Source organism: Dromaius novaehollandiae, chromosome 7 (genome assembly GCF_036370855.1).
Source record: "Dromaius novaehollandiae isolate bDroNov1 chromosome 7, bDroNov1.hap1, whole genome shotgun sequence".
Taxonomy (NCBI): Eukaryota; Metazoa; Chordata; class Aves; order Casuariiformes; family Dromaiidae; genus Dromaius; species Dromaius novaehollandiae.
In genome coordinates this window covers 2,429,090-2,451,393 of record NC_088104.1, presented here as the reverse complement: position 1 = coordinate 2,451,393, position 22,304 = coordinate 2,429,090, and the positions used below count along the sequence as shown (strand labels likewise).

Here is a 22,304-nt window from a genome sequence, read left to right as displayed (position 1 = left end):
GCCCCGCCGCCAGACGCGTCGCGGTGACGCGCAGGGGGGCGGGGCTCCGCGCGGCGGCCGTTAGGGGCGGCCGTTAGGGGCGGCCGTTAGCGCCTGCCCCGCCCCCCGCCGTGAGGGGAGCGCGGCGCCGGCGCTCCCGGAGACGGTGTTGCGCAGGGCTTCGAGCTGTAGCCGACCCGGAGCGGGGTACGTCGTGAGGCGGCACCGCGCTGCGGCCGCGTATGCGATGTCACAGCGAGCGAGGCGGAGTGCGCCAGGAAAATGCTGATGATTTTCGAAAGGGCGAAGTTCCGTGACTCCCCTCCCTCCCTCCCGGGGTGCCGGTGCACCTGGGTTTTATCCAGGGGAGTGCGTGGTGCTGTCCTGCAGGGCCCGCCTCCTGGGATCAGGAGTTTACGTGGGAATCTCGATTTTGAGTAAACACGTTTCGTAATTACCACAGTGGGGAGAGCTTTCAGTCGTAAATACTAGAAGGATCAACAGCAGCAGGCAAAAAGTTCCGATGTGTTGCTTTAAAATACCAGTTTTTAAAACAGTTGGTGATTTCTCGGGACCCAGCTGACGATTCTAACTGATCTCTCCAGAGTAAGTTTCTTGCTCTAAAAAAAAACCCAGGTTTTGCTACCGGCGGGGAGGGAAGTGCGTGCGTGCTGATGGCTTCTCCTAGCACCACCAGTGGAGCGGAGCTCGCTGTAGCTGTTGGCATGTGTAATGTCAATGAAGGAATGCGATCACGCGACCGCGCCAGCAAACCGCACAGTGCTGAGCTGCGACTTCGACTGCCTTTCCGCAGCTCCCGGTGCAGAAGGCACTCGGGTCAGACTCCCAAAAACGGACTTCAGCAACTTAACTAAAACTTAGCTGGAATGTAGGTCTTTCCATCCAAGACCACGTTTCTGAAAGTCACCGATGAGCTGTTGCTTGGTGGGCAGGTGACTAAAAGTTCTGTAGCCTCATTTTCTTTCACTTTAAACTACCCAGATTGTCTAAAGGTAAATTACGCTGTTTGTACAAACATGACAGTCTCTCAAGGGAGCGAAGCAACTGAGTGTTGCCGGAGGTAGGATTCACTTCTGCCTGCCCCTTCAGAGAAATTCAAACCAGAAGTGTTTTCAGAGAACATCTATGAGCTATGTCCATGCAACGTACAGCAGCAGCACAAGCTACTTTCTTTTAAAGAACAACCAATAGATAGGCTACCCGCATCTTGGTATAATAGGCTAGTGACAAGACAAGCAGGATTTACACCCTCGTCTCTCTCGTCCATGTCCAAGGAATTGCTCATTTTAAAAAGCATAGACAGACAAATTTATTTCCCTTTTGTCATCTCTGAATTGTCTAGTACCTCTAATGCCTGGCACCTTTGGATTTTAGCCTCAAGGCCTTTGCACTTGTGAACCGTTGTGCAAATGCTTAGTTTGTCCTCTTAGGACAAACAAGGAAGTCTAATAGCTGAGTGCAATGGCTTCTTCATAGGAGTCCATCAGGTAATGGACAAGGGAAATTGAGGTATCCAGCAAGAATGTCATTCCCCGCTAGAGCTCCACTCACTAGGATGGGATGTGTAACGGGCAGGCAAATGAAATAAATCCTCCAACATGATACACGTTTGACAAGTTGAGCATTCAGCCTGCAATGGAGTTACTCATTAGCCTACAATTACCTCTCTTTCTGCTGTACTTCCGCTGCAAATTTCAGATGCTGATAAATTTCTATAATCTGTGCCCCTAGTGTAAACATAGAGTAATTTTGCTGAAGTCTGTGGGCTCAGTCCAGATTCACGTAGGTGTGACAGAACTTGCCCAACTAGGCAAAATTCAGTTAAGCCATTTATTTCAAATCTCTAAATAAAAAGGCATTTTTTTCCCATGTACTTTTCCTCTTAGACCCTGTGACTTACTGAAGCAACTTAAAAAGCTGCAGCCCGCACTTGTTGGAGCCAAATCAGACTGCGCAAGACTGTATATTCAGTGCTGCCAACGCTCCTCCACTCTGCCAGGCACCATCCCGCAACTCTCAAAGGCTTGCAGGTACACAACAGTTGCAAAAATGGATTTTCCTTTTTACAAGATGAACATATGGTGTATTTTAGGACTAGGAGGCTATTGTTAAGTTTTCATCTATGGCTTCCTACTGGTAGTTAAATCATGGTTTGAAGGCATTTGTACTACAGCCTGATTTAACATTTACTGGACTTTTTTTTTAAATATGGTAACATTAATGTCAGACTTGCCATTGCTGGTGGATGCTAAGAAAATAGTCACTGCAGTTTATAGCAAATACGAGTGACACAGTTTCCTCCTAGAAGTCCTAAAAGCCTCGTTCCAAGTGCCCGTGACGCAGACTGTGCATCATTTTGGGTATTCGTGTGCAGAACTGCGCAGTCTCCCTGTGGTGTCATTTCACCAATGGAGGGGAAAATAACTATATAGAAGAAACCCGAACATTTAGAGAAGATGGACAAGAGAGGAGGTGGCTTAATAAACTTTTAACTCATAGGAACATATGAAAACACACAAAAGCATATTTTTTTTTTCTGTTTGGAAGATCGTAAGAACTTTATTAACAGCTTAGATTAAAACTCACATGCTTTATATCTCATTTTGAACTCTTAGTTAAGCTAATTCAGTTAAATGAATTTTAAAAAGCTCCGCACGTCCTTTAGAAATGTGCGGCAAAAGTTAATTCACATGTAAGGTGCAGCTTCCCTGATAGCCTATCTCGCCGTCTCTAGAAGGCGGCTGGCAGCAGCAGGGGCGAAGCACACTGCGGAGGCGGTGATCCCGGCCCTGGGCTCGCTGCCGGGAGAGCTGCGCGGGTGAGCGGTGCCCGGGCTCACCAACGGCTGCTGCTTCCCCTCCGGCAGCAGCCGAGGGCCGCTGGGGGCACACGCGGCTGAAGAAGGGAGAGCACACGGCCAAACTTCTGTGCCAGTCTGGGGGTGCTCGTTACAAACCTGTGCTTCCATACAGCCCGTGTGGGCCCCGGCTGCTGCAGCCAGTTTGAAAGCACAGTATTTCCACATTTTTTTCGACAATCACAGCCTTTTTGTTAGGTCGTGGGCTCACTTTGAGGGAAAAAGCCTCTTTGCATCCCTGTGGAGCAAACTCCATATGGGAACTCGCCCTCTAATTCCACTCCTAAGATTGTTCTCTGGATTAGGCTCAAGGTAGTACCTTTCAGCCCTTTCTTGTTTTCGAGATATTATAAACTGTATTTGGTTTAACTATTCCTTCATTCCTTAATAACCTCACATTATTTTTATGCTTGTTTCTGTCTAGGAGCAGGTTTTAAATTAATACGAGATCATACTGAAGATCAATCCAAAAGCCATTAACATTCATGAGAATCATGAAATCCATTGATTTCAGTTGGCCAAAAGTATTTTACTTATTGACGGAATAGTGAATTATAATCTGTATTTCTGTACTTCTGATTTGCAACCATTTAGAGCAGATAGCTCTAAAAATAAATCATTCATTCCACAGACCAGATGCATCTCTTTCTTCACAATTTCATTAATTTTTACTAAAAAAAGTTAACACATTAAGCTGCTGCCAATAGCTATCGCCAAACAACAAAAACCCTGCAACATTTTGTTCTTAATTGACTCTTCTGAGCATTTTTCCAATCTTTTGAGTGCAGAATACAAAAAGAGACTTAAAAAAGACTTTTAAACACTGTTTGTATGGTTTTTGATTTATTGTAGAAAAGTTATTGTAATGCAGCTCATTTTTGTACATCTAAATCCCATAAAACAAATCCATAGAAATGAGGATACTACAAGCATGCAGTCTGCCATTTTCTTTTTTAAATGATTCTGTTCACAAAAATACCAACACTTTTTTTTCTTTGAAAGCCACTAAAGCAGAGGGAGAGCAAAGCATGCAACACTGTACACATTTGCATAGTATAGTTTACCCAGCATGCCTTGTAGAATGCTACACATACAGTATCTATAGAAGTAAGGACAGAAAGGGGCAAATCAGCAAAGAAGAAAACATACATTTTTCTTTTCTTTCTTTTCTTTTTCTTTTTTTTTTGTAAAGGCAATAACGTCTTTACCATGGTGAGTCTGAACTGGCTCCAAATGAAGACACAGTCAGGCTATCACTGGGAACTAGTTTGGGTGAGAAACAGGTTTTCTGGGAACTGAAAAGCCCAAGGCCCATGGTTCAGAGTTTGAATGACTGCTTTCATCTTATTACTTTATCATTTTACATCTTGTGTGTACATAAAATTGTATTTCGCTTGATTCTTTTCCTATGCTCTTCTTGTACAATTTCACTGACTTTATCTTGCACATATTAGAGCAGAATAAGGCCTGTTTCGAATGCAAACACACCCTGGGTCTAAGCATGCATTCTGTAAGCTTACTTTCCTTTTTGTTTTAAATTTTCAGCAATGTCACTGGAAGTTTTGGGTGGACTCTTTCACAGTTCTTATAATGTAATGTCTTCCCTCCCTCCTGATACACAAAAGCAAGTAGCATTACAGCCCCAAGAACTTGCTTATTGGGAGTATTTCATTCCTGACCTTGGGCTACCAACAGTACTGGAATATTCATCAGTCATATGACAAAATCTGTACATCGGCCATAATTAGAAATCTGCTTGTATTCACGTAATTTCAGTTTTGAGGAGGAAATTACAACAAATGAATGCAGGGACTTTCTAATTAAATATTTTTCATTAATTAACATGGAAGGAATACAAGTTATTGAAAAATCAAATCACATATGCAAAATGCAAGGCTTAGAAATAAACTGTTGGAAGTATCAGGCAGCAATTTAAACTGATGGAAAATGCAATAAATTCATTGACACTGAATCAAAAAAATTACCTATTTTTTCAAAAATACCGTGCCAAATGTAATAGTGGAATTCTTGTAAATTTGTGCTATTATAAATGTGCTTTTTTCCTTGCTTTGTTTTCATGTCATCGGCAAAATATATCATTTTGTACTGTACAGTATATTTTCTTACTATATTGATTTTCTACTGCTTATACAGAGTAGAAATAATATCAAAGGGGAGACTGTGGCAATCATTTTTAATTTTTCAGGAAATAGTTGTAAGGCATATGATAAGCGCTGTGTGACATTTAGGGTCAGACCTTGCAACTGCTGGGCTTCCAGACACGACAGTCATAAAGGCTGTGCCCAGCAGCGGTTGTCTGCAGGATCGAGTTCTCGGGAGAATCCAGAGCAGCGCACGGCTAAGAGCGTGAAGGGAAAAGGCAAGTCTGCGAAGCGTCACTGAGACCAAGCCAACATCACTTCCAGCTTCACCACTTCCAAAGGAAGTGACCGTGAAGCACAAGAGGAATGCTACAGTCCTATTAACGTTTTAAAAACAATCCTACCTTCTCCCACGCTTTCTATATGGATTCAGAGTATTTCTCTTGACTTATTAAATGGATTCCACAACTCAGGAAAAAGATTTTTTTCTCCAACCTAACAAAAATTTTGATACTAAGTAGCATTTACAGCTCTTTATCCAAGTCAATTCCTTACATATGTATTTTCTACAACATTATTAAAATGTACCTTTATTTTTAAAGACATACCTTTATTTTTCTTGATAAAATAAACTGGACTTGGATAACAATATAATAAAGGTTATTCAAATTACTTTTCTTAAAACAATATACTCTCTTTTGGCATCATTTTAAAGATAGTGGGAATTTAATTTCCCCAAAGTTCGAGTTGGCTACGCTACATTATCTTACAGTCCGGATACACATAGTAGAACTACTATGTGAAGGAGTAAGAGGTAGCTGCAACAAAATACATTATAGCAGAACCCCATGTATCCAAACTTATATTAATACCAATTGGGGCAACAGAACCCAGTTTTAAAATAAAGATTTTTAGGAAAAAAGACAGATTTGTGTAAGTGGTATTTTACACAATATGCATCTGATTGTTTCATTAATGGTCACTAATTATTTTTGCTTTAAAAAAAATGAAGACTGTGGAATCAAAGACAGGTTTCATAAACACAGAATTCAGAAAAAAAACATATAGTAGAGGACACATTTAATGTATTCTTAAAGAAAGTAACGGACTGATGAAAGCCCTAATTCGCTCAGACCAGTATGCTATAAAATAATAGTAAGTATTAGCAATATTATTTTGAGAATGGTAATGTCTGTAAAGATGTGAGATTCGGGGAAGTTCAGAGGAGTCAGTGGAATTGAGACGACACTGAACTCAGAAGACCTGGAGTCAAACTGACCCCAAAGCGACGGGCCTGCGCACATCTCAGCAACTCCCACCACGTGGCACTTCCAGCACCGCAGCGAGCTGGTGGCACAGCAGAGACCTGCCAAAAGCGCGCTCTCGCCAGGAGCTTGCAACTACCTTTCTTCCTGTTTGTAATCTACTATCGTAAGTACTCATTAAGCATTATTTTAAAAGCAAGGAGCATATAAAGATGAAATCTCCAGATACCATCTGCAGAAGGAGCTCTCAAACCTGGTGGAAAAAAAACCACTAAAATATTTTTCTACTTGCTGCAAAACCAAAACTAGCGCTCTGAGTACGATCACCGGAAAGGTGTCTGCTGAAGGCACAGAGCCACCTCCCATCCCAAGCACACGCAAAGTATCTGGCGCCATCAGAAACTACTCTGGCTTATGGAGCACAAAATCTGGGGCACCACTTAGTTTCCATGCTGAGATAATTTTTCAGAGGAAAATCCAGGTGTAGGGCCATACTATACTATGGATTCTCAAGCAGAGGAAGTGATTTTTGTCAATCAATCAGACCTGCTTAGAAAATAATTATGTAATTTGCCCCATTGTTTATAAACTAAAATTTGATATAAAACAGCTTTAGTTATGTTCCTTTAAGCAATAATTTCTTAATATACTCAGGCATAAAACATAATCACTTCCAAGTTGCATGTCCCATGGCATAAATGTTCATCTATGTCATTATTAAAAGAACCTGTACATCTATCAAATACAACGTGCCAAGAAGAAAATATTTTAAATTGAAAGGTTAACAATGAATTGTCTTTAAGGCGGCCTCAAGATTTTTAAAATACTTTGCTAATTCATTTATAAAGATATGAATGCACTGAAGTATATTGTCTTTAGATATTAAGATTGTCATGTCACCTTTATTGAGTAAATCAGCATTAATCCCAAAGTGTCCTAATGAAAAACTCAGATAGCAAAAACTCATCAACATTTTAGAAACGTTTCTAAAATCCTCTGTATAAGCCACAGCTTAGGAACAGAACTCTGATCTTTGCTGTAATAATATTATAACAACAAGAAGAAATGGCATGAGGAATAGAAAATTAGTCTTATTCGTATTCATTCAGGAATACATGAACTTCACAATTTTATATAACGCCATCGCATAATAAATCACAACACAGCTGGCTAGCATTGCTGAAGGTCTAATACAAATACTATGAGTTTACATGTCTTGATCAACATTGCAACTTTTATTGATTACTGTGTTTCCTAAAAATAATTTATTTTTAAAATGAAAGAGTTCCAATAGCTTGTATCTAGAATAAATTAATAATCTATTAGCACGTTCGGTATATTTGTACTTAAAGATATAACTATCTTCAAAGAATAAAAAAAACACCAAGCAAGGAGTTCTGCTGGATCTTTTATAACTGATTGCTTATATTAAAATGGAATGGGTGTGGGGGAGAAGAGGGTAAACTAATTACATACAATTGTAAAGTAAACTTAAACCCACACAACAAAGGAACTCAACGTGTTCTTTCAAGACAATACATGACTTCCCTCAAAAGCTTGTTTTTATTAGAACAAAGTAGTTTTGGCACTTCAGATACTGCTGTTGATGGAATTTGTGCATATGTGTTATGTAGATCTTTCCCTTTACTAGCATGACATGGAAGACTTCAAAACAAGGCTCCAAAAGGCTCTAGGAATAAATGACATTTTTGTCGAGGAAATGATAAAGCAGTAACCTTGTTTACTAGAAAATATATGTAGGTGCTTTGCAGCTACCTGCCATTAAAATGCAAATATCTTCAAGCAGTTAATGATCTGATCCCTAATGCTACTACAGAATAAAGATAAACAGCTGTCTAATCTAGGTTTATACATCTCAGTGCATCCTTTGCAATTAATACTTTAATGCACACAAACAAGAAACTTATTAAAGCTTATAGAAAAAATGTTTTGCCTAATGCCTTCCTTCTCATGCAGGTATGTGTGCTGTACATGTAACAAATATTTGTAAAAATTACTGGAGAATGCTCCACTGTGCTATAGCAGAAAGTATTAGAGAAGACAGCTTAAGCTACCATTCGCAGACCAGATCTTGCGATGCTTTCTCAAACTAAATGCTCTTTGGAATCAGCAAGAATTCAGCCTGAGAAAACCAAACAGGATCAGGTCTTTCATATCCACTCTTAACTGTTACTGCAATGGATGCAGATATGTTACATTTTTGATCCTGGTAACTGGCTCGTTTCAATCATCTAGTGATGTTTAAGGCCTTCTTTTAGGCAGTAAAGTTGTTCAAAAAGCTAATCGTGCGTCCACTATCTTCTAATGCTGCTAGAGATGTACATTATTTTTGGCTGTACCACATATGAGATGAATTACTTTTCTAGTTGTTAACATCAAGAAGATTACCAGGCTCAATGGTGGTAGAAAATATCAGTGATCTTTGCAAATTGGTCCAGAAAGTAAAAGACCTCATAATACTCAGGAACTGCATTTACTGCTACATGCTTCTAGAGCCTACTTTAGCAGGCTTTGGGAAGAAAATAAGCAAATATAAAAATTATCAATCCTCATTTCAAAAAAAAAAAAAATAGTTTTGACATGAACCTGCATAAAAAAATGCATGTTCAGCACAGTTTGGTCAATTTTAGAAAATGCATGCAGTGTGGAATTTTAGGAGTCTCTGCTTAAATACATCAGTGGGTTGTATAAAATGGTCAATTACGGTAATTATTTCAATCATACTGGATCTAAGGCTTCACTGATAATGTAAGACATAAGGTCTAATTACATAAATTTATCTATTTAAAAAAAACTGAAAGACTCAGTAGGTGAAAAGAAGTTTTTGTAAGGAAGTAAGGCAGCAACATCTCCAAAGAGTTATCATAGTTCTTTGAACTAAAAATGACAGCTCTACAATGTTACTGTGAGCAAGGTTATTTTTTGATACTCTTATTTTTATTGCAAGCTAATTCTGATCAACATGTTACTCTGAATTTTCATCATTTCTGAATGTTTAACACCCCCCCCCCCCCCCTTAGATTTCATCACTCAAATTTAAACTGATGTTCTTCTGGAGAATTCTTGTGCGATGCTGGAATTTGCAGACATTCAAAGATGGATTTTGAAAGATGTAACATATAGGTATTCAGATGTACTGGAATGTAGGTACTCTACACACTAGGTAAGGAGAGTGTACTGTTTTCCATTTAAAAAGGCAGAATATTAAAAATGGGAAAAAATATTACATATCTATACACTGATGTTCTATTTTGGGACTACTAGCTGTATTCTGGTAAACAAGAGAAAGAAATGACTATTCTCCAACTTTAATCATACAAACTAAAGAATATTCTTGAGTTTGTTCGTTTTCCTGTTTCTATTTCCCCTTATCCTGTCATAGCTCATCACCGCTGACCACAACAAAAATGTCAGTACTGGCTAAACTAAAAAAATCACTCTGCTGCAACATTCACGCCAGATTTAAAAATAATTTCAAACAGGAAAATAATTTGTAACCGCTGCATTAATTTGTGATATTTGGCACTACAGACAGTTTATGTCTGGTTTGTCCGAAAAAGCCATTCTGGAAATACGTGGTTAGAAAAAAATGCCTGTATTCTAACTTTAAGTATAAATTTAGCTTCCAGCAAACAAATACTGTAGCTGATTTTCTGGCTTCTAGTGGTCTGTAATTTTCAGATTTTTCATTTGCATTTTTTTCAATTGATTGCAACATGCTCAAGTCGACTTTCCAGTCAATTCACCCAAATTCCAACAGGAATTGGTTTATAAATTGGTTCCAACTGGAACTGGTCATTTGGAATTTCCAGCACAGGAAATTATTTTATAAGTGCCTTGATAAGTACCCTAAATTACAAACTGACGAGTCTAATATCTAACGATGAGAAAAAGGTATGGCTATAAATGCAAATGTACTAAAAAAACCCAACAAAAATAACAAAAAACAACCTATATGGTTGGGCATAAACATAAGGGCATGGTAACTTTTTTTGCCCCCTACTTAACATCAAATGACAGCAGAGTGTAACTTCAGTATAACGATGTTACCTCTGCCAAATTAAGATGATTTATTTTTCCTAGCTACGTTATGGCAAGTTATCAACTGATGAATACTATTTTTCCCCAGGTTCTTAACTCAAAGCCTGTGTCGTGAATCATGGCTATATCCTCCAGGGGATCCTCGGGTCCTGTGGGGTTTGTAAGTGTCCTGGTATGAGTCAGAGTATTCTTCTTCCACTAGAGGATAGTGATCTCGGCTGTGTTGGGAACTGGAAGACAAGCGGTTCCTGCTCTTCCGAGCCCTTTCATTGTGGTAATTTTCATCTGAGGTCATCAGACTTCGCCGTTCAATTGGAGAGTTCTCTGTAGAATGGTTGCTGTGTCTCATACGCTGGCTCTACGAGTGTTAAAGAATCCGAAGATTAATACAGATAAAAAGTATTCTGTTTATTTTATGCTAGTTTTGAGACTTATTCTGAGGTCTTTCAGAATCCATCCACTTTTGTGTAATTCACTTTATGTTAAAATTTGTTTGCTATGGGAATGGGTTACAAGAATAGTCTGGTTCCTAGAGCTGAAAGGAGACCAAACACAGCATTATAATGCATATCTTACAGAATTCGTCATGTGAAATATTACAGGTCATTTTGCATGAAAAGTGAGCTGATATATTCAGCATTTATCACTCTTCTCTGATCATGAACATAACATTCATGCTTCTGTTCTGCTTAGAAAATTTTGATCATTGACTTATGAGGGTTCAGAAAACATCTGAAGAGTTTTTTAATTTTGCTTTTTTTTGTCTTTTCTTTTTTTAAGGTGCAGCTCTCTGAGCCCATTTAAAAACTTTTACATGACAAGGAGATTATGGACAGCTAACCATGTAGCTGAGGGATGGTTAAAAGTATTATATATTAACAAAGTCTTGTAACTAAAACATAATATTTCAAATAAGTTGATCTTTACTAAGCTCATTTATTAAATAAAAGATTTAGCCTTTGCTATCCTCACATTCCCATAATGATAATGTGTTACTTTTGTCACCTGCACAAAATTAGCTCCTATTTTTGCCAGTAAATTAGTGCAGTGAAGTAGCCGCCTATGCAGGGAAAACAACACTCTGTTTATCGTTACCACAGATTAAACCTCTCAAGGGTGGAGGGATCCGTATCCTCAGAACTAACTTAGTCAATTCTTCTCCTTCTCAAGATTTACACCCAGTGTTGATCTTCTGACCCGGTAATTGATAACAGAATGCTACTAAGGTGGTGCATTCTTGTGGCCTCAGGTTCATGTCCACACGGACAGTGTCATCTGGTCCTCCCAGCTCTGAATTTTCTTCTGGTGCTCTGTACGCTATAGATCCTCCCTCACACTGCTTCGTCCCTTCTGTATGCCAACTGTTTAACTGCATAATTTATAACAAAAGGTGTGTCTGCATGGGGAAGTAACCGCTTAGGGTATAGATTTACAGTGTAGCAGATACAATGTCCCGTCTCTTAATATAGATAGACGCCACCAAGGTTACTCACTAAGAGATTCCACAGAAAGAGTTAATACAGGACAGGTGCAGTTCTGCAAATGCCCACACTAGCTTACTGTGGAGCACCTTTGACCATACTATACTATATATGTAAACACACTATATATATATTTTCTTAGGGCACCATGGTTTAGTACTGATCTTATGTTGATGTTCTTTCCTATCACAAAGGTCCACGTACTTTCTTCACGGATTACACTTCTCAAATATTTGATCTAGTCATACAATTTTAGTCAATATGCAACTCATTTAGCTTTCTATGCTCACACCCTCTACCTACCCAGTCATTTACCTCAATGAATGCAACCCGCTCTTTTCTAGAAACCTTTGTTTCACTGCCTTGAGCGTGTAGTCAATCTGATCTCACTCTTCCCCCCCGAAACATGCAAGCGTGGAACAAAACTGCTGTGGTTTCATGTTGGTGTTATGCACAAAATAACCTTTGGTTTCTCAGCGCAATCTGAATGGTAAACAATATTACCCTTTCTTCAGTGAGGAGTCCTTTGGAGCCTAAGAATCACATACCCCAACACCTGAACTAAAGAATTTAAGTCTATTAGCTGGAATTAGACTGAACTTCGTAGGTTTAGACCTAGCCAGGTATTAGCCACAAGGGCTAACCACTAGCCCCTGGGAGTTAGCAAGGACAAAATTCGTACTTCCTAGGGAGGACGGCAGACGCACACAGCTGGATGTGGACACCTTGCCCTTTCAGACAAGGTCGTGACCAAAGACCGCTGGCCGCTGGCTCTGGCAGGTAGACCACATGCTGCGGGATGGGACGCAGCTGGGGCATGCTGCTGTGAGCACTCTGACTTTTTCTTTATCTGTGGCATTTCACTTCACCCTGATGACCTTCACGAAGCCCAAATATTCACGTTAAACTAGATGTTTCAATTCTCAGTAAACAAAACTCCAAGCCACAATCAATTAAAAAAAATACTCCCAAGTCCCAATCAGGTCACGTACGAACAGACTGTCCTAGCAAATCTGTATCATTCTCAGGTATCAGTGTTACAAGGCTCCTGATATTCAGTGCCCCAAGGACTGAACTGAATTCTTCCCCAAAGGCAAGCAGTCATAAGGTCATAAGCAGCATAAGTTCTTACTGCATAACAAGCACCTAAGTTAGTTTAATTCCTAGGATTTGCATGAGTACTTTAATCACTGTATCACATCATTACACTTAAAACTGATGCAAATCCTTCCAAAGGCTTGAATTAGTATAAATCCTTTAGGCAGATAAGCACTTCAGATGATGGAAGTCTTAAATGTGAGATAACCATGTAAAACACGAACTCTTTAAATGGGCCTGAACACTTAAAAGTGGCACTGAGAGCCAAATCCTGCAGCCTTTAGTTGGGCATCATTCACTCAGGGTGAAATTTACCCCTCTGCAGAGAACTAGCACCATTCAAGTCCCGTCTAAGTCTTCACAATTCGGGTGAAGTGGGGATTAAGTGATGCATACCTTCAGCCAGCCCACTGCACAGGGGTGATTTTCATCTTCAGTGTGAGTTTTCCCTAAGTAAATGGAGCAACATTTCACAGTCACTGCTGGTGTCCATTGATCAGAGATAAATAAATGCCTGAAAAAAATTCTGTGGATACACCCAATTTTTAAAATGAAACTGAAGAGGTGAAAGGTCTAAGATGGTATTTTGTTGTCATGAAGGGATGGAAAACTGAAATTTTAAAGGCAAGTGAAAATGGAAACAACATTTTACATGTGCATGTTATCAGTAACAGAACAGTGCTTGTGCGCTCAGCCAGTCAGGAAACAGTGACTTACTGACCCTAATAAATTAAGCACATCATTAGAAATGTGAATATCAAATATCATGCACCTTCAGTGCAGTGCAATTCACTCACAAAAAAATAGCTTTATATTAATTGAAAACACTGAAACATTTCCTCCAAAATTATTACCTGCTTCCAGATATTCTATAAGCAGAACAGAGGTTAAATTTGTCAGGTGAATTATTCATTAACTGTAATTCGCTCAACTCTGCTGTTGACCTACATCAGAAAGCGCACACTCCTCAGAAGCCTCACACACACACACGACTCCTTCTGAAACTTTCAGGCTTAATGTAAAAGTTCACTGCAATCCTGAGCTTTTCAAACATTCATAACTGTAACTTCAAAAACATTTTCTGTTTTCAAACTTAGTAAAGCACGTACTTCTCATTAAGGGCTATTTACATGCCACGTTTGAAGTTTCAAAGTTCAGCCGTTTTTGAGCTATCCCTGTGGAAAAAAATGGTCAGAATTTTTTTCAATGGGTAAAAAATGTATTTTATTCACACTCAAAGAACTCAAAAAGGTGAAGGCATTTTGCTGAGACAAGAGACAAACATGGAAGTTTTCACCCAAAAGTGAACACTTTATGAAGTTATGAGGGCAAAAAATGGAATTATTATAGAAACTGTTCTGTGTCCTTAACTATAGTAACTGTTAGCTCAACTGCTGTGACATATTGTACATGCTTATTTGCAATCTGAAAGGCTTTCATTTCTAATGACATTTTTTCCAGATTAAAAAAAATGCTATTTTCTAGTATGGCTATAATAGCATTTGAGAGAGTGCCATTCTTCTCCTCCTCAAGAACTAACTCCTTGCTAGAAAATTTATGGCCATTTTATTTCCCATTAAAGCAAAAGCAGTCAAAAGTGCTGGAGCACTCGACTGACTGAGTGTGGGGCTCCAGCTCGCAATGTGACTGCTGGCAGTTGCCAAACAGTGAATAGTAAGTAACAAAGCAAACACAGGATACGCTGTATGAAACATATTACACAGTTTTCCCATACACAAAAATCTGATCTGCATTGGTGTTCGGGGCTGAAATGTATTTTCATACCTGTAATCCAGAGATTGCAGCAGGATACGGTGAGAGTGCAGTGGATCCTAAATTTCGCCCAAGAAGAGGGGTCATAGGTGTGCTACTGGTGGTGTGAGTAGCACGCCAGTACGCCTCAAGATACTCTGCCAAGTGTTCACAAGCATCTTCAAGCTGATTTTCATCCAAAATTACATCAAACATTTCCTGATCACAACGACAAAAGTTTGGTTCATTACAATGTTACAGATGAGAGAAATCTTAAACAATTCTCATCGTGCTAATCCTTTAAAATGAAATAAATAATTAGAGCATGAGGACCGCAGAGGAAAACGACACGACTGGGTTTCTAAAGGGGATCAAAGGCCAAAGCTCTCAGAAACCACAGAAGCCTTTCAGCGAGACCCTCTAGACACCGCACGAGGCCTGCCACGCTCAAAGGTGCGGGACTCTGTACATTGATTACTTTATTTTACTTAAAACCCAACCATGACAGAAGATGTAATGGTAAGCTAGATGTCCGAATAACACAGGGATGCTCTACTTTGGTTTTGGATGCAGGCTCACGCGTATTTCTCTTGTCCTGATTACGAATACAGTTCCGCACTGAATCATGCTGCTAAAAACCATTTCTCCTCTAGTGAATGCGATATACAGTTCTGCTTAGAAAACCCTGCTGCAGGACACGCAGCTGTTCAGCTGTTTACAGGTGGGAATTCGTCAGAGACTATGATCACGCACAGCTTCTGTGACTACCTTCATTCATGCCTACCTGCGTAGTCTGACGCCTGTTAAATTGGCAAGATCCAGAAAGTACAGACTTTTCCCCGGTAATCTCCTCACTGGGGACAGTACTTAAGCACCAGCGCAGACCCCGGTGCTCTGCCTCAGACCTGCCCACCGCCAAACCCACAGAGAGCTGCTCCAGGGAACGTGGAAGGCCACGAGAGACACGCGGCTTCTGCGCTGCCCGGGCAGCCAGGAGGGCACTGCAGACTGCGCTTTCAGGTTGTCCACACAAGTAGTGCTGCATTATAGTGTCATCTTCAATAAATCATAAGAAATACATACTAAAACAAAACGTTCCCCCACTTTTTCCAAATTAATTACTTTTAAATGAACCATCGCAAATTTAGTCCCTCTAGAAAAATACAAACGCATTTTCAGTGGTGAAATTTTGCACCTCATCTTGAACCTTAACTCTCATCTTAGTGGGAAAAAAAAAATCTATTGTGACAACATCACAGGAAATGAAAAGCGCAGGTGTTGCAGGTGTTCAGAGTAACCGATGCAAACCACAGACTGGTTTTCCCCCATGCATACTTATAGATCTACTCAGTATACATAGAGCTGATGTCTCCAGGATAAGATGTCTACAGGATAAGATATAAAACCACATAAATTTATCATAAACCTTGATCGTGCATCTACCTTCTTCCCAAAAGTCTGGTCCACCATTTTCCTTTCCCCCCAATCAGCATGGTAGAGAAGTGTCTCCTGCTCTGGCCACATGTTCAGATTTTCCTTCCTTCACCTTCAGCACTAACAAGAATACTCCTACCACTACGTCCTTTGGAAAAATAAGAGGAGCCATACACTAAGTCCTAACTACTCTCTGTATAAAAGGTCATTTAACAATTTTTTATTTTGTGATAAGAAGAGTAATTTTCCAGTCTGAAAAAGCAGCTCACCTCTACTTCTAGTTACAAGGGACCCCAAAAATAATGGAAGTCAGGATATATTCATGTTCAAAACTCTCAACTTTTTTTTTTTTTTTTAAACTGAGTCATATTACTGAATAGTCACTCAATAACGAAGGATCAGTGGGCTGAATAAGCCTGTAACATTCTCTAAGCCATTCCTAAAACTGTTTTCTTCACCCAAGTAATGCTGATTGAATTCAATGTCTATTGCTACTTGTCTGCTATCTACATATACACCTGACACATTGCTCTGCCATTTAAATTAATGTTGATAAAACTACACATTGCGTTATATAGCTGCATCACACACATCATCATTTGTCAAAGATAGTTAAGTTAAGAAATGTTAGAATTGTGAATTGAAATGTAAGTACATTACATACTTTTATTTGGAATGTACTGTTTCCTGATAATGAGGAATCAATATTGCTATTTTCTGACCTGGGAATAGCAAACAGTTTTCCTGTGCTTCCCATTCTTTGCACGAGTGCCCACTGCTCTGAGGGCAGGGGCTCTAGCTGTCTGTGACAGTATGCAGCTTGCACAAGTGATATTTTGACAGTGATCTCAATCCAACTGAAATTATTAAGAAGATCTTTTAGCAGTTACAGTAGAACTGTCTCCTTTTTAAGTTAATTATAAAAAAAATATGAGGAACACAGTAAGTGCGAGTTCCTCAGGCTGTCATTTGAAGGTCACCTGGAAAAGCTGCAGAACTGGTGGGATTTTGATTCCAGGGCTCTGGTTTTTTTTTGTTTTTACAAGAAAAATGAATTATAGAGAAACCATGTATTTTTTTCGTGTATTAGAGTTCTGCTCGTAGCTAAACCGCATTTGTTATATTTCTGTGTATTTGGGAGTTAAAAAAAATTATTTAAAAAAATCCTTGGTTGTAATAGATTTCTTCCCAGTTCTCCTTGAAATGTATTTTATACTTCATTGCATTATTTTTACTAGATGTGCAGAATATTTATCATATAAGCAATTCAATTTAGTAGTATTCTTAAGTGTTGTACATCAATACAGACGTCTTTCCTGCCTCTTTAGGGAAGATAAAATTAGCAGTCATTGCCCTCTGCTACTTCCTCTGGTTTACTGCATTGCCACTGCAGAAAATTGCAGGTGCACTGCTCCACGCGAGGAGTACAAGATAAAACTGCCGTGACGGCTCCGGAGGCGCCTGCCTGTGCCGCGGCCCGGCTGGGGCGGCCGAGGGCAACCCCGAGGGCAGGAGAGGCTCCCGCGAAAGGACCCTGCAGACGCAACCGCAAGGATGGGGGGACCAGCGACGTAGCAGGAATCTGTCTGGCTAACTGGCTATTGTTAATTATACCAATGCATTTTAGTTAGGCCAGGGTATAATTTTGGGCATCTTTTAAATTATGTCAAGCAGACCAGCGGGATATGCACTCTCTTGGCATTGACATGAATCCAAAAGTTAAAAGAATCATAATGAACTGTATATGACCAGCATATTTAAAGCTATACTATTAGGAATATTATATTATCATGTTTCTTTGAGCCACGCGATACAGTTATTCCTGTTTAATGAAGCCATGCAGTGACAGACAGGCTTAGCACTGGCCTGAGCAGCACCAGTGAAAGATTGACAAGGAATTAATAAAGAAAGCAGTTCCTGAACTTAAAACATGCCAAACAAACCAGCTATTTTTAAAATATCTAGGAATACAGTGCTATCTGATTACTTAAGACTGACTCAAAAAAGTGAGTTTTTATAGCTTTCACGTATCTTCACTTTAAACAAATACTCCCCTTGAAGGAATTTGAGATGTAAAACCAATGAAGCTGGTCACAGCACAACGACAGTACTGGCCTTGGTCTTAACAGTATACTTTTACTTAATTAAATAATGGATTAACTTGGTCCTTTAATTTAAACATAACCAAACCTGAACAATCAAGAGCAAAAAATGCACATTCACCCCCAACAGGGAACACTTACTCATGTAAGGCCCTGTGACGACTTAATATTAAAATGATGCAAGTCTTTGCTTTGATTTCATAGCGATTCAATTGCCGGGAAGGCTTTACTAGCTAATTTGAACTATAGTTGAAAAAACTGCTGGTTAGCTAGGGACAATCAGCATTCTGGATGACAGAAGATTTCAGGCCTGTTTTCTTGTTCACAAAGGCCGAGCTCCAGCGATAGCACCGAGGCCGATGTGGAAAACCACACGGTGTAGCGCAGGCCGGGCAGAGGGAGCGCCTCCGCTGCCAAAAAAGCTACTTCGGGTACTGAGGGGCAGCAACTAGACATATACCTGCACTGCACTGGTATTCTGCCTTAAAGACAGAATATAAGCCTTTATTTTACTCACTGTAGACTAGATTCTCCCCTCACAAACGAACCTGAATGCCCCATAGGGTCACTGGCCAGACCGCCATCTCCCCTGGAGCACTGTAAGTCAAGAATGATCGTCTTGAAAGGAAGCAGCACAAAGTTGGATCACTTGACTTTGGTAGAAACCTGTGTGAGTTTGAGAGTGGAAACCGGCCTCTGATGGAATATGGTTACATGTCTCAAATTTGGACACGCTGAAATTTGGAAACGTTTTTCTTATCCAGGTGAGGTCTCACTTTGTCTTAGGCAACAAAGTGCAATTGCGGGACCTGGTACTAAAGCAGAGTTTACCAGACGCTGGTGTGGACATCCCAAGCGCTGCGACACAACCAAGAAGCAACAGCACAGGCCCTGCTGGTGCACACTGTTCATCTCCATCAGCACAGCCGCGTGCCTCAGTTCAACTGATGTGAGCACAGCGAACTGCAGTAAGGGGAAAGCACTGTATAGAAGAGCAAATAAGGCTGTGAAATATACACCGGCTTCTCCACACGGGTGAATAAATACACCTTCTCCACACAAGTGAATAAATACATCTTTCAGAATAGGAGGAATACGAGGCAGGTTTGTGTGCAGGGTAAATACCACACGCCCTATTCAAAGGGGTGCGGATGCGATTCCTTTTAACTGGGCTCATGTCCATCACAAGTTAGAAAGGTATATGCTTCTACAGAAATTATTTTCTACTAGAGAAACATTCAATATTGTTCCAGTTAATGGGATCTGAATGGCTCACAGGAATTCTCCACCTTCACTTTAAGAGATACAATTCAGTGGAAAATTACGTGCAAGAAACATAATATAGCTGACTTCTCTAGAAGAACTTGAGCTGGCTTGAAAACCTTTCAGTGCTGCTCAAAGTGAAAAACAAGCATGACAGCGAGCGAAGCCTTCTACGGTTACTGTAACCAGAAGCTGACAAAAAGATGCTGCTTTCAGAAGAGAGGGGAGAAACAACTATGTTCAGGAAGATGGGTATCTCCTTCCCACTCCCACACGTGACGCCTTGCCCATGTTATGGCTGTTTCGAGCATTTCGGGCGTGGGCAGGAACGGTTGCAGTGCAAACACAGCAAAGGAACCGGAGGCTGCACAGCAGCCACGTCCCTGCCAGGTAACGCCAGGCCACGGCGTCCATCCCATGCAGGAAACCTGGACAGAAACAGGGGCGGGGGTGCTGGACAGGACACGCAAAAGGAGTCTGATGCCTCAGAGCTGCACTAGACCTACCGCACGTGTCATGCTCATGCTGGCTTCGCAATGCAAATAGCTGTGTACATGTATACATACACACACACACATATGTAGTGGCCATCGACCACTTTGGACAACTGCACAGCCGCACGTGGTGCTGAGGCAAGGGAGGTGGCTCCAGCTCTGGCAGTGGCTGCTCAGTCCCCACCCGCCGGGGAAGCACGGAGCTGCCTGGGGCATCCTGAACGCTGCAGCCAGCGCCGGGGGCTGGAGAAAGGGAGATCCACCACCCCCCAGGGCCTGCTTGGGTAGTCATTCCAGAACAAAAGCTGTTAAAAACAGCTGTTAAAAAAATATTCCATAATAAAAGAACTTTATCACTTTCATTTGAATCAAGGAGAAAAGCCACCTGAAACATCATCATTATCTTTAAGGTCTTTATAACAGAAAACGAAGTCTTCTGGAAGCATTATCTGACCATTAAGGGTTGGGCATCTGTTTTGTTGATCTCATCTCTGAAACTCATTCCTAGATCATTCCAAGACATTCCTTTTGACAGCACTTTGCCTGTTTTAAATCAGACAGTATCGGCATGGAATCCTTCCTGGTGTCTATTCTGAAATGCCGTGAACTAATCTGGTATCTCCTTGCAATTCTTTGTTACGACAAAGACAGACAATGTGGTAAGCCATAGGCTGGATTTTCTGATAATTTCCCTGACATGAGCTGCAGCCTCCTCTGTACTACCAGATCACTGTCATTCACAGCTGTTAAGTTGTAAAAAGCAAGTCCTCATCCAAGTTTTTTCAGCTGAGTGCCTTGCTGTCACAAAAGCTGTGCTCAGTTTTTAAAAATAAAAACAACTTTGAGCTGCCTTCTCTAAATACAGGTATGTTTAAGCACACAGCACCTGCCTGCTTAATCATCTGTCCAGGACCTCTGCTCCTTAAAAAGCACACTACTCAAACCGAGTAATCGTCAGCCTTGATAAAACGGCCTGCAATAAGTGAGTAGCTCCAGTGAGATAACCGGAGCAGCTCAAAGGTGCTGCTGTGTCAGGAGCCCGGGACGCTCCGGGGGTCACGGGAGCGAAGCCACCCGTGACTCACTCTGCAGTGAGTGGGCCCAGGCTCCGGAGGCAGCTCACGGAACAGCCTCCGCAGCCTCCTCTCAACCCGGCGGTCTGAGGCTTTGGCCCTTCAGGACCCTGCCTGAACACCGCACTGCTCCCACAAATGATGAAACGGGAACATGTTTGCTCGTGTGCTAGAAGATCAGTTTTACCATACAAGTCATATTGGACCTGACATCTTGCCAATTAATCCAGCTTAGTTAGTAGATAATTAAGATAAAGGTTTCAAACTTCTTTTTCTTTCTTAGCAATAAAAGCTGATCTAAGGTTGCAATTGCAGGGCTGTCTGAATCACCGTAAAGTGAAGTGATAACACGAGAACTCAGTTATAATCAAGGACCAACACAGCAGATATCTTTAAAACTCCACGTATCCCAAGTTCTTTAGCCTTTCTTCTGTACTTACTGGTGGGCATTGTGCAAGTTTATCAGCTGCCACCAACTGAACATTCAAGTGTTTACTTTGTGACTTTCCTCTAGATTTAATCAGTCGCTGCAAAACCTGATAGAGGAAAAGAGGAAAATGTGAGTTTAAGGATCACATAAGTTCAGAGACTGACATGTCACTGGAGGATTACCAAGTTCGAAGCTGTTATGTTTAGTAAAATGGATAGAATACTGTCTTTGAATATAAGCAGAAATCTTTCTGATAACCTCCCTGAAAGCTGCACATTTCTCTCTGCGTCACATTCAACCTCTTTCAAGTATTTCAAATGCAACACAAGTGGTGATTTTGCTTTATTTTACTTTAAGTAATAGGTTATTTTTGACAAATGTAATCTTCTAGAGGACCATGAAAATTACAGAATTACACTGGATTGACTGCAGCACAACAGTAGCAGCGTATTATGTTGTGCAGCAATAATGCAGTGACTCAATCTGTTCGGAGGTACATATTGAGTAGAGAAATCATTTTAACACACACAGTTCATATTACCTCATTATTTTTTCTTCCACTATGTTCATTACTAGAATTTAAGAGGTGGGGGAAAAAAATAGGAATTCTGAATTATTTCTCTGTAAACTCTCTAAGAAAATTGTAGGATCATAGACCAACAGAATATTTTTAAGTTGGAGGGACCTCTAGAGGCCTCTGTGTCAACCCTTCACTCCCAGCAGGGCCAGCTGGATCAGACTGCTCAGGTCCTTGTCCAGTTGAGCTTTGAGTATCGCCAAGGAGATCCCACAGCCTCGCTGGGCCCCCGTTCCTGTATTTACCCACTCTTGCTAATACAGCCCAGCAAGCAGTGGCTTTTCTACAACAAGGGCTCACTGCCGACTCCTGTT

General features: G+C 40.6%; 1 protein-coding gene and 1 long non-coding RNA gene across 6 annotated transcripts in view; one reads left to right on the top strand and one right to left on the bottom strand.

Moving 5' to 3' along the window:
- Window positions 1-35: 35 nt before the first annotated feature.
- Window positions 36-7,659, top strand: LOC112984860 (uncharacterized). Of its 4 annotated transcripts, none has more exons than XR_010389880.1 (3): window positions 36-186; window positions 1,887-2,030; window positions 4,403-7,659. It is a non-coding gene; the product is annotated as an uncharacterized LOC112984860 (long non-coding RNA). The 4 variants fall into 4 exon arrangements; XR_010389879.1 differs by having other exon boundaries at window positions 3,282-7,659; XR_003259600.2 differs by having other exon boundaries at window positions 39-186; window positions 5,064-7,659.
- The window catches only part of CACNB4 (calcium voltage-gated channel auxiliary subunit beta 4), a 120,472-nt gene continuing 105,274 nt past the window's right edge, over window positions 7,107-22,304 (bottom strand). For both annotated transcript variants that reach the window (XM_026103036.2, XM_026103037.2), the window contains 3 exons: window positions 21,424-21,519; window positions 14,651-14,836; window positions 7,107-10,644 (listed from right to left, as the gene is read on the bottom strand). In XM_026103036.2, coding sequence (XP_025958821.1) covers window positions 10,384-10,644; window positions 14,651-14,836; window positions 21,424-21,519 — 543 coding nt within the window. In that variant the 3' untranslated portion in view covers window positions 7,107-10,383. The remainder of the gene's footprint in view (window positions 10,645-14,650; window positions 14,837-21,423; window positions 21,520-22,304) is intronic.